At 49.2% G+C, this 12,346-nt stretch overlaps 1 protein-coding gene across 5 annotated transcripts in view; it reads left to right on the plus strand.

The window, feature by feature from the left end:
• Positions 1-12,346, plus strand: part of MYH11 (myosin heavy chain 11) — a 118,306-nt gene that overhangs the window by 70,919 nt on the left and 35,041 nt on the right. For all 5 annotated transcript variants that reach the window (XM_014837608.3, XM_014837605.3, XM_070484873.1 and 2 more), the window contains 6 exons: positions 5,964-6,059; positions 6,483-6,601; positions 8,056-8,208; positions 9,121-9,294; positions 10,220-10,393; positions 12,202-12,316. In XM_014837608.3, the coding sequence (XP_014693094.1) occupies positions 5,964-6,059; positions 6,483-6,601; positions 8,056-8,208; positions 9,121-9,294; positions 10,220-10,393; positions 12,202-12,316 (831 nt within the window). The remainder of the gene's footprint in view (positions 1-5,963; positions 6,060-6,482; positions 6,602-8,055; positions 8,209-9,120; positions 9,295-10,219; positions 10,394-12,201; positions 12,317-12,346) is intronic.

A 12,346-nucleotide genomic window follows, 5' to 3' on the forward strand; every position in this document is an offset into this window, starting at 1 on the left:
CTCTAGAAACCTGGTCTTCAACAACATTGTCTTTAGGTAGGCTGCAGTTTCTTGACAGCAAAATGGCTGCTGTGGCTCCAGCCTTTACATCCTTTGCGTTTACATCCAGCAGAATTTCTTTCTCTTTTGATTCCTTGCTTGAGTCCCTGAATGGAGTCTCATTGACTCTTATTGATTGGCCGAGGTTGATGTGCATATTCCTGAGCCACTCATTGTAGCTGGGGTTGTGGACAGCTCTGGATGGCTTAGGTTGTGGTCTCTATTCCATTCTTGGAGCTGGAGGTAGAGAGGCAGTTGGCCTCATCAGGAACATATGACCAGAGGATAGGGGAGGAGGAGTAATCAAGGCAGCGGGTTTACTTGGGGTCTTGCTGGAAAGGCAGTTCTGGTAAGAAATGAATATTGATCAATGTCATCAATCGATGACCAAGAGCCACCTTTGGTCCTGAGAACAGGACAGCACAAAGAGACATTCTTGGTTTCCACACTGTGCTTTGAGAAACTCTGCTCTTTCTGGTTAGATGTGCCCCAGGGTTCAAGGTTAATCTCTTTTGGGAACACCAAGATAAGACTGCGGAAAATTTCTCTTCCTTCCCACGCCCACGCCCGCCGGAGCCCCAGAATAGCACGAAGTCGCCGAAATGCGGCGTGTGGGGAGGGGCAGCTCCTCCCGAGATAACTCGGGACCCAGAAAAAGAAGGCTCTGTGGGTCGGTTGACAGATGGACGGTGTTTGTGGCTTTTGGCCGGGGTCCCACGTCAGAATCCAGCACTAACGGCATCCCTTCCTGATGTCATAGGCTTTCCCAGAGTGATTCATTTCATTTGGGACACGAGTCAGTTTTGCTTCTAATCTTTGCTTAAAAAAAAAATACAACTGATGATTACGTACTTGCCACGTGCCTGCATTTGCTTAGTCCTCCCCCCTTTTTTTTTTTTTTCTTTTTGAACGTCCCGGGATGTTCAGTGTAGTTTGATTTTAGATAATGAAAAACTGGAACAAACTAAAATGTAGATCAGTAGGGGACTTATGAAATTATCGTTTGACTTTATGAAAGAAAACGAGGCCTTTTACATTGTTTTAGAAGAACACTGACTGATGTGGAAATGTTTCTAATGTCTTTACAGTGAAGACATCAGGTGCAAAGCAACATGCTAAGTATTTTATAAGCATTCCTTGATATCGCAGCAACCCGCGAGGTGGTCATTGTCATCCCCAATTTGCAGATGGGGAAACTGAGGCACAGAGAAGTGAAGGGGCTTGCTCAAGGACACACAGCAACGAGTTGCTGGTGGAGCTGAGACTCACTCTTGGGTTCCATGGCCTCCCAGGCCCCATTTTATGATTCACTGTGCTCTGTTTTGGTCTGGGAAAGTGGTTTTTGTCCTTTAAACTCCTTTAAAGATCTATGTCAGAACCAAAGCCTGGAAACCAAGGCTGGAAAGAGCCCAGTATGTTCTAAAATGTGGACTCACGTTGCTGGGCCATAAATGACGCAGAATCCCACCAGGAGATGGCCTTCCCTTCTCTGCTGCCTTTGGGTTCTGGTGACTTTCAGAGAGAGAGCGACAGTTAGCACCTACCAGGTCTGCAGCCCTCTGTGGCTGCTAACCTCCCTTTCACCACAGAGCGGAGCCCAGGCCCAGCGCCTTGGGCAGGCCCCAGCATCTTGCTGGAACTGGATAATATTGCTTCTTTTCCCTGTATTTATTTTTATAGTTGCCATCTATTTATGGCAACGGAAGCTGATTTTTCACTTAAGGTAAAATTTCCTGTTAAAGTAAATCTAAGGAGAGAGAAGCGAGTGGGTGTAAAGAAAAAGGTTAAGTAAATAATAGAGCAGATGGAACGCAGACAGAGGAAGCATTAAGATGAGGCTGTGCAAAGCCTGATGCCCATGAGACACGTACTCAGGCCAGTGTGTGTACCTCCCCTGGTTATAAATACAGAGCTACTCCCAGTCCACCACAAAGAGGCTGACGGAGAATGGGGGGCGTGGGGAGTCAGGCCCCAAGCCCTGGACCTTCATGAGGCTCCAGGGAACCCGTCCCCTCTGTTTCCAGGATCTCGGCGAGGGAGATGTCACCCAGAGAGCTGGTAGCAATGTAGGACTGGAGTAATAATAAGGACATAATAGCAACCACTGTTTCTTGAGCGCTGACCCTCTTTAAGTGCTATGTGTTTAATCCTCATGACAATCCCGTGAGCTAAATGTTTTCATGGGCCTTCAGAGGGTGAAACGGAGGCCCAGAGAGGCTAATACCTGACTTGAAGTCACACAGCGGCTAGGAACAGGGCCAGGATATGAGTTAACCGGGCAGCTAGCTCCAGCCCCCAGGTACTCCAACCTTCCCAGGGACTGACTAGATCCTTTCCCCAGACTTCAGTCATTTGCCATTGATGTCACTTCCGGTTCCATCTGTATTACCATGGCAGAATATTTTTATATATAGGATGGATTTCTACAGCCCTGTCCACTCTGGGCTTTGTCCTAAACAACAAGGTCTGTAAAATCACTAATCGTATGCCCTGGTTATACTATTTCTAATAAATTAGAATAAATACCTAACTATTAGCATGTTTTCAAAGTTTCTCATTCCACCTAAAGTCATCCATTCTGTGTACCCCTGGCAGCCCATGTGCCTTATGTTGGGAAACCTTGTTTCCTAGTCCTCAGTAATAAGGATGGCCTATTAGTTTCCTGTGGCTGCTGTAGCAAATTATCACAAACTTGGTGTCTTAAAACAACAGAATTTGGGGCCGGCCAGGTGGCATAGCGGTTAAGTGCGCATGTTCTGCTTTGGTTGCCCAGGGTTCGCCAGTTCGGATCCCTGGTGCAGACATGGCACCGCTTGGCAAAAGCCATGCTGTGGTAGGCGTCCTACATATAAAAGTGGAGGAAGATGGGCATGGATGTTAGCTCAGGGCCAGTCTTCCTCAGCAAAAAGAGGAGGATTGGCAGCAGATGTTAGCTCAGGGCTAATCTTCCTCAAAAAAACCCAAAAAACCACAACAGAATTTATTCTCTCACCATGCTCCAGCCAGAAGTCCCAGATCAAGGTGTCGGCTGGGTTGGTTCCTCCTGGACGGTCTGAGGGAGAGTGCTTCCCAGGCCCTTCTCCTAGATTCTACGGCTGCTGGAAGCCCTGGGCTTTCCTTGGCTTGTTAGACGCATCACTCTGATCTCTGCCTCTGTTGTCACATCCCCTTCCACTGTGTGTGTCTTCTCTTTACACTCTTATCAAGATGCTTCTCATTGGATTTAGGGCCTGCCAGGTTAATCCGAGATAACCTCACGTGAGAGCCTTAACTTAATTACATCCGCAAAGATCTTTTCCCCAAATAACGTCACATTCACAGGTTCCGATGGACGTATCTTTTGGGAGCCCCCATTCAGCCCCACTACAGGCGGCTACCACTATTTAGCACCCCCTGGGCCAGGTGCCTCGCTGCATCCTCTCTCCTGACATAAACTTCACGAAGCAAGTACTGTTGTTACCATCTCCATTTTTCAGGGAGGGAAACTGAGGCCCAGCAAGATGAAGCTGGGGTTTTCTAACTCCAGAGTGTCTGCTTCCCACCACTGCCCCAGACACCCTCGCTATTTGTGTAGCCCCTGCCACTTGGCTGCTCTGCTGTCCACTGGCTCTTTCAGCTGGTTCGTCTCTTGTGGCCGGGGAGTGGCGGCCGTTCTCGCGTGCTCACGTTCTCAATGTCAGGAAGTACAAACTCCTGAGCCCACAGGAGAGTCTGGCCTCCGCAGCCTTGGAAGTTTTCTTTTAATTCGCTCCCGGCATTTCAACGTGGGTGGATTTCACACAAAAGTCTGGGTTTCCATCATCTTTGGAAAAATCAGAAGTCTGGCAGCACTGGGCTTCCCTCCCCTGTAGCCACGATGGGAGAAGCAGCTGTCCGCCTTCGGGTGAGGTTATGGCCCCCAGGGGTCCTCACAGTCCCCATCTGTCAGCTTCATTCACGTAGACCCGTGGTTCTCAACCAGGAAGGAGTTGGCCCGCCACAGGGGACTTTTGGTGATGTCTGGAGACGTTTTTGGTTGTCACAACTCAGGAGGGGGAAACATTACTGACATCTAGTGGTTAGAGACCAGAGATGCTGCTAAACATCCTGCAATGATGCACAGGCCCCCCCGACCAGCCCCCGCCCAGCTCAACACAGAATTATCTGGCCCCAAATTTCAGTAGTGCCAAGGGTGAGAAACCCTGCGTTAGCCTGCATCCCTGGGCTCTGCAGGCACTTCAGCAATCCCCAGTTTCGTCTCGTAGTTTAAAAACCGTGTGCATAGCGCTTGACAGTTTACAAAGCCCCTTTCATAGATGTTATTGTTAAAAGAAACTGCCTTAGCTGTGTCCTGTCAATAGCAACTTTGCTCATTTTGGGGGGAAGGGTTTCTGCAATGGGGGGTGGGAGCAGACGGGTGGATGGTCAGCCTGCTGCTGGACCGTTCTGCTGCTGAGCTGGGCCAGAGTCCCTGAGGTGTGAGGGCAGCTGTTGTGAAGGGCTGACACGCCTAGTCTGGCCTGGGGAACCAGAAAAGGTTGGGATCTCTGTGCTTTGTTCCTAGAGCACAGCGATTTCTTCTTGGAAATCCTAGGTGGTTTGCACCTGAGGGAATCTAAAGCCAGGTATTTGCATTAATCAATCTTTCGTCCGTCCATCTTCCATCCATCCATCTATCCATTTGTCCATCTTCCTTCCTTCCATCCATCCATTATCCATCCATCCGTCCATCCATCCATCTGTCCATCCATCCATCAGTCCATCCATTGATTCATTTATCCTTCATCCATCTTCCATCATCCATCTCCCATCCATCATCCATCTCCCTCCCTCCCCACGTGTGGCTGGACCCTGCACTAGTTTTGGGAATACACAAATGATAGGACACTCTCCCACTCTCCAGAAACTCACGGTCTCGTGGGCATTTCACACACGGAAACCATTCTAACAGTAGCAGGGGCTGAGTACGGAGTCCGAAGGATCCCACAGGTCTGGGAACACAGTGTTTTGTCTGGAGACACCTGGACAACAAGTGGGATAAAATTTCCCCTTCTTCATCCTTATGTGAGCATCTTGCACACCCAGCCAGTGTACATTAGGAAGCACAGGGTTGGTTTTTGTTTTTCTTAAATAGCTTTTATTGACATATAACTTGCATTTAGTAAATTGTCTGTAAGACTACAGTTTGATGAATTTTTACAAACTAGACCCATTTTAAGTAAGAGAATACCACCAGCCCCCCAAAGCTCCCTCATGCTTCTTCCAGTAGCTTCCCCTAAACAAAGGTAACCATCATCCTGATGTCTAACAGCATAGTTTTGCCTTTTCTTGAACTTTCTATAAATGGACTTAGATCGTATTTTCTTGTTTGCGTTTGGTGACTTTTGTTCAGCATTTGTGTTTGTGGCATACAACAGTTTTGTGGTTTATAGTTGTGAATCATTCATTCTCCTTGAATACTACACAGCAGGATTGACAAACATGTTCTGTCAAGGGCCAGATAGTAAATATCTTAGCCTTTGCGGGCCATACAGTTTCTGTTACAACCGTTCAGCTCTGCCATCACAGCGCGCAAACAGCTATAGACAATATGTAAGTGCATGAACATGGCTGTGTTCCAATAAAACTTTATTAACAATGGCAGGCAGAGGGCCGAATTTGGCTGCAGTTTGCCCACCTCTGCCGCATAGCATTCCATTGTCGCACGAGGTTTTCAGCAACCATCTGAAAATATTCTGCCCACCCTCCCTGTACCGGCCAGGTTTTCTCCTCCATTAGCAGGGAGTGGGGTGGTCTGGGTTTCTCCTAAAAGCTGAGCGTTGAGTCTCTTTAGGGGGAAGATGTAGGCTGCTCTGGGTCCCCAGTGACTTTTAGACTCCACCCCCACTCCCGACCACCTTGATGTTGATGTCTGTGTCTTATCTGCTCTTCTCTCCTCACCTCAGCCATATTGAGGGTGGTGTCGTCCGTCCTGCAGCTTGGGAATATTGTCTTCAAGAAGGAGAGAAACACAGACCAGGCGTCCATGCCAGATAACACAGGTACTTGTCACCAATCCTGTTGACAACCTAATGAGATACCAAATAGCTGACCCTTTTTATAAGCCGGCAAAAGCGAGACTCTAGGAAGTTAAATAGCTCTTCCAAAATCCCATGGCCAGGGAGTGGGAAGGGGGCAAGGACTTGAACCTGGAACTGTCTGATCCTAAGCCCCCAGTTGGGGTGACCTTCATCCTACCCCCGTCATTGCCTCTTAGCAAAACACTGGGGGTGAGGTCACTAATGACAGCAGTTTCTAGGACACTTTCATGCTGTGTTCACTACCATCATGCTCCATCTCTCCAAAAAAAAAAAACAAAAACAAAACTAGTGCATACACAGATCACAAATATCCCATGTGGTGTGGCTTCCTTCCCAAGCCTTCTCTTTCGTGATAGACTTAATATGCTTCTTTTCTCCATCCAGCTGCTCAGAAAGTTTGCCACCTCATGGGAATTAACGTGACGGATTTCACCAGATCCATCCTGACCCCACGTATCAAAGTCGGACGGGATGTGGTACAGAAAGCTCAAACAAAAGAACAGGTAAAGCTGCACTTGCCTTTTATTCCCGCACTTACCGTTTATTCCTGCAGAGTCTTCCATCCATCTACCCATCCATCCATTCATCCATCTACCCATCCATCTATCCATCCATCATCCATCCACCCATCCATCCAGCCATCCATCCATCCATTCATCCATCCTTCCATCCATCCATCCATCTATCAATTCGTCTATCCATCCATCCATCCATCCATCCATCTATCCATCCATCATCCATCCATCCATCCATCCATTCATTCATTCATTCATTCATCCATCCTTCCATCCATCTATCCATCTATCAATTCATCTATCCATCCATCCACCCACCCACCCATCCTTCCTTCCTTCCTTCCATCTATCTGTCTATCCACCCATCCATCCATCCATCCATCCATCCATCTATCCATGCATCCATCCATCCATCCATCTATCCATCCATCATCCATCCACCCATCCTTCCATCCATCCATCCATCCATCCATTCATCCATTCATCCATCCTTCCATCCATCCATCCATCTATCCATCTATCAATTCGTCTATCCATCCATCCATCTATCCATCCATCCATCCATCCATCCATCCATTCATCCATTCATCCATCCATCCATTCATTCATCCATCCATCTATCCATCTATCAATTCGTCTATCCATCCATCCATCCATCCATCCACCCACCCACCCACCCACCGACCCATCCTTCCTTCCTTCCATCTATCTGTCTATCCACCCATCCATCCATCCATCCATCATCCATCCAGCCATCCAGCCATCCATCCATTCATCCATCCTTCCATCCATCTATCCATCTATCAATTCGTCTATCCACCCATCCATCCATCCGTCCTTCCTTCCTTCCATCTATCCGTCCGTCCATCCATCCTTCCTTCCTTCCTTCCATCTGTCTGTCCACCCATCCATCCATCCATCCGTCCGTCCATCTGTCCATCCATCCACCCACCCATCCATCCATCATTTGCTCATCCATCCGCCCACTGATCTTATTATTCATCCATCCATCTCTTTATCCCTCATCTATCTACTACTAGAATATTCAAAGTTCCATGTCAGGTTTTGAAGATGCAACACTGACCAAGAACAGCAGAGTCCCACACTCGCGACCTCACCTTGATCTCTTAGCTGTAGGTACCAGGTCTGATCTAAGAGCTGTATCTTTGGAAATGACTGTGTGCCCTTTCTAGAGGTAGGACTGGCCACCTCTCAGTGATCCCTGGGATGGAAGTATTTACTTATCCACATGGTCCTTCCTCAGGTCTGACCGCTCTATCCCTCACTGCTACTTTTCTGCTGGTTGTAGAGATGGTGTCATTTCCTTTATTTGTTTTTTAAGGGTTGTAGGTAGGGGAAGAATAAAAATCAGAGCCGCCAGCTGGGCTCGTGTGAAAATGCAGCCCCCTGGGCATAACCGTGTTCCCTCGCGCCCCCTGCAGGCAGACTTTGCCGTAGAGGCTCTGGCCAAGGCCACTTATGAGCGCCTCTTCCGCTGGATACTCACCCGCGTGAACAAGGCCCTGGACAAGACCCACCGGCAAGGGGCTTCGTTCCTGGGCATCCTGGACATCGCTGGATTTGAGATCTTTGAGGTACAGCCTGGCGGGATCGTGACAGCCATGGTCCTGGTTCTCTGGGATGAAGCCTCCTCTTGGAGAAACCATTATTTTGGAGAAAGGGAGGCAGGGGGCCGCTATAGGGTAGGAGGCAGTCTAGTTAAGGTTAAGTCTTTGGGGGTGTGAGACACAGAAATCCAACAGGGAATGTACTGGCCTGTGAAATGGAGAAGGCCGGAGGTATGGCTGGATTCACCAGGCAGGACCAGCTCTCCTGCCATCTCCCTCTCTGCCCCTCTCCACATTGGCTCCATTCTCAAGCAGGCTCTTCCCTCATGGTGGCAAGATGGCTGCCACAGCTGCAACCCTGGCAGTTCCAGCCAGTTCCAAGTGTTTCCAACAGTTCCAACCAAAATCTTCAAGTTGGGTCTCACTGACGCTGACTCACCTGAGTTGGGCCACATGGTCCCCTCAGAGCCAAGCGCTGTTTCCAGGGTGGGGCAGTGCTTCGTGTAACGTAAACATGGCTACTGGATCCCACCCCCATGATAAGTTGGAGGGAATTTCTCAGTGAAAGGGAAGGTCTTGAGATTGACAGATATTCCAAAATTTACTATGGAATCACTCCCTGTCTGAGCCTCAGGTTCCACATCTGCAGAATGGGAGTGAAAAAATACCTTACGCAGTATTCTATCTACATCATTGTGCAGATGGAGGGGATAAGCAGCTTAAAGCGTGCATGGGCCACGTGGCATGAGAACAGCCAGCCCTCGTGAACTCTAGACAGCCTTTGCTGGGGCTACGCCCTCTCTGGGCACCCAAATGGCGGAACAAGCTCTTGTGCAAAGAGCCTGGGGCTTTCTCCAGGGTGGGGCTCCCCCGGGACCCCCGTGTCCTCTGACTCCGTACCAAGATGCTCACTGGGCCCCCCCGGTGTCGTGCGCTCAGGTGAACTCGTTCGAGCAGCTGTGCATCAACTACACCAACGAGAAGTTGCAGCAGCTCTTCAACCACACCATGTTCATCCTGGAGCAGGAGGAGTACCAGCGCGAGGGCATCGAGTGGAACTTCATCGACTTCGGCCTCGACCTGCAGCCCTGCATCGAGCTCATTGAGCGGCCGGTGAGGGGCCCCCTCGCACTCGCATGCGTGTGCGGCTGCCTTCAGCCGGCCCGGGGACCCCGCCCTGTCCACGTGTGCACGGCTGCCCCCAGCCCGAGTCCTGCGAACTCAATCACACTTTCCTGTAACCCACATTTTAATATCAAAGGCATTTTCTTTTTTAATTTCTCCCTCCCTCCTTCCTTCCTCCTTCCCTTTCTTCTTTCCTTCCATTCATTCATTCCCAAGGGCACAGGTCTTTGTCTTGTTCATTGATGCATCCCAAAATCCTAGAACCACACCCATAGTAGATGCACAATAAATGATTGTTGAATGACTATTTACTGAGCACCTGCTATGTGCTGGGCTCCCCCCCATAGAGGCTAGGGATGTGACCGCAAAGGAGATGAGCATAGTCCCTGGCCTCCTGGAAGGGCAGACAGTGAAATCAGACACACAAATAACGCAACTCAAACCCTTGACAAGGCCAACGTGGGGAGTGATTTAGGAAGGCCTGCTTTGCACAGAGCAGTTGAGAAATGCTTCTCTGATCTGAGTCCAAAAAGTGGAAACCGTTCCAGGGGAGCGAGTGGCATGTGTAAATTTGGTGGTGCTCCGGACACCTTAGTTTAGACTGTCTCGGCCACAGGGAAGCGCTTTCCTAAGAGGAACACTGAGGCGAATTTATATGCACAGCAATGATGCAAGAAGTGTGACGTCTTTGTGATGTTGTGTGTGTGCTGCCCGCTAGGGGGCAGCAGCAAACATATGTCCTGTTGTTGGTACCTGCCGGTCCATCTCAGATGCTGGTCCATTGGCAGCTGGTCCAGAGGCAGCTGGAGGCTGCCCCTGCCAGTGTCTGGGTGGCCAGCTCTTCCCGGTGAGTCTGAGGCAGGGCGCCCTCCTGCCTTGCTGTGATCGTGTGTGCCCTACTTGTCTTCCACAGAACAACCCTCCGGGTGTGCTGGCCCTGCTGGATGAGGAGTGCTGGTTCCCCAAAGCCACTGACAAGTCCTTCGTGGAGAAGCTGTGCACGGAGCAGGGCAACCACCCCAAGTTTCAGAAGCCCAAGCAGCTCAAGGACAAAACCGAGTTCTCCATCATCCACTATGCCGGGAAGGTACCAGCCACAGGTCCCAGGGCCCTCTGTGTCCCCGGGGACCCAGGCAGGATGCTCAGAGTAGGAACAACTTGGGAATGGCAGAACCCAGAGGTGTCTGGTGTAAATCGAATCCCAACCAAGTTCTATGCGCGATTTGTCTAAGCATCTGTAAAGGATGAGATACGTATGTATTAGTCTCTATAACATATTCCAACCATGGTGTTCAGGCAGCTCTTTCTTGTACAGACTCCGAATCCTTCCTGCTACAAATTAAACCCAACAGGAAGGGCCAACTGGAATGATGTGGCCAATAACCCTACTCTTGGACCCAACAAGAATCTCCCTTATCATGGCCTTGGGTTTGCCATTGCCAGCCTGTGCTGTCCAGGAAAATCTGGGATGGTTGTCATCATCCTCCTCTTCTCCTCTTCCTCTTCCTTCATCATCATCATCCTGTGATGGCTATAAATATACAGCACCTTCCCCTTTGGCTCCTGAGTGTCCTGGATAATATAGAAAAGACATACCTTCACCTAGCTTACAGAATTTTAGGGTATTTTATTGACTCCCCAGTATCCCAAATGCATCATGGGAATAGGCATTGCCCTAAACCAGGGATAGGCAAACTACGGCCCATGCACCAAATCTGGTCCACAGCCTGTTTTTAGTTCTTTGGTTTTTGCTGAGGAAGATTCACCCTGAGCTAACATCTATGCCAATCCTCATCTTTTTTCACTGAGGAAGATTTGCCCTGAGCTAACATCTGTGCCAATCTTCCTCTATTTTGTATGTGGGTCACCACCACAGCGTGGCCACCAACAAGTGGCATAGGTCTGTGCCTGGGAACTGAACCTAGGCTGCTGAAGTGGAGTATGCTGAACTTAACCATCTGGCCACAGGGCCAGCCCCACACAGCCTATTTTTGTAAATAAAGTTTTATTGGCACACAGCTGTGCCATTCCTTGACATATTGTCCACGGCTGCTTTGTGCTACAGAGTTGAGCGGTTGGAACAGAGACCATATGGCCTGCAAAGCTGAAAATATTTACTGTCTAGGCCTTTTACCAAAAAAATTTGCCAACTCTCACCCTATACTCAAGGAAGTATATATTTGTTCCTTAAGCACATAGAGGAAACGCTTTTCTCCTCCCCACTTTACAAGTTGTTTTTTTTTCCAGTCCCCTCTCAGATCAGGCCTGGCCATCACCATAACAACCCACATCCCATAATATCCCACCAGAGAGCTATTTTACCTGTTCCTTTCACTTCATAGTCACAATAATAAAATTAAAGCTTTGGTCACTGTCAGTGTTCAAGTTGGGAATTTAAAAAGCCATATATGTCCTTTGTCTGTACATCCATATATTCAAATCTCCATCATTGGAGAAGGGATAAGAGTCCCCAAACTTGATTTAAAAACTAAGATTGTTGTCAGGCTTTCTCTGCATGAGAGGAGAACTTTGGGTATGAGGGAGGGTGTTTGCCATGAGTGGAGCTCTTCACCTTTCGGAAATCCCAGGCGCCATTCTGGCCTCTAGAGAAAGGAGGATGCTGGAAAAGGCTTGCTGGAAGGAGGCAAGGAATAGAGATGAGGCCTTGCCAGCAATGGCTGCCATTGGCTGATGCCCTACTGTGTGCAGGGCCCTTTAAAGTACTGATCTGTTGGCCTTGGTCTCTTCACTGGTGTTTGTGGATTTCCATCATGACAGCCACTAATGTCATTTCCTCTCTGGCCTGGGAAGATCTGGGAGGGAAATGGGGAGACTTGGGCCCCGCCCTTTGTAACTGAAGCAGGAGCACCTGATGGGTGGGATGGTCCTTGGCAGGTGGACTACAATGCGAGCGCCTGGCTGACCAAGAACATGGACCCGCTGAACGACAATGTGACGTCCCTCCTCAACGCCTCCTCGGACAAGTTTGTGGCCGACCTGTGGAAGGACGGTAAGGCCCTGCCTGCTGGAGCAGGAGAAG

This window comes from Equus asinus, chromosome 14 (assembly GCF_041296235.1).
Source record: "Equus asinus isolate D_3611 breed Donkey chromosome 14, EquAss-T2T_v2, whole genome shotgun sequence".
NCBI classification, from domain to species: Eukaryota; Metazoa; Chordata; class Mammalia; order Perissodactyla; family Equidae; genus Equus; species Equus asinus.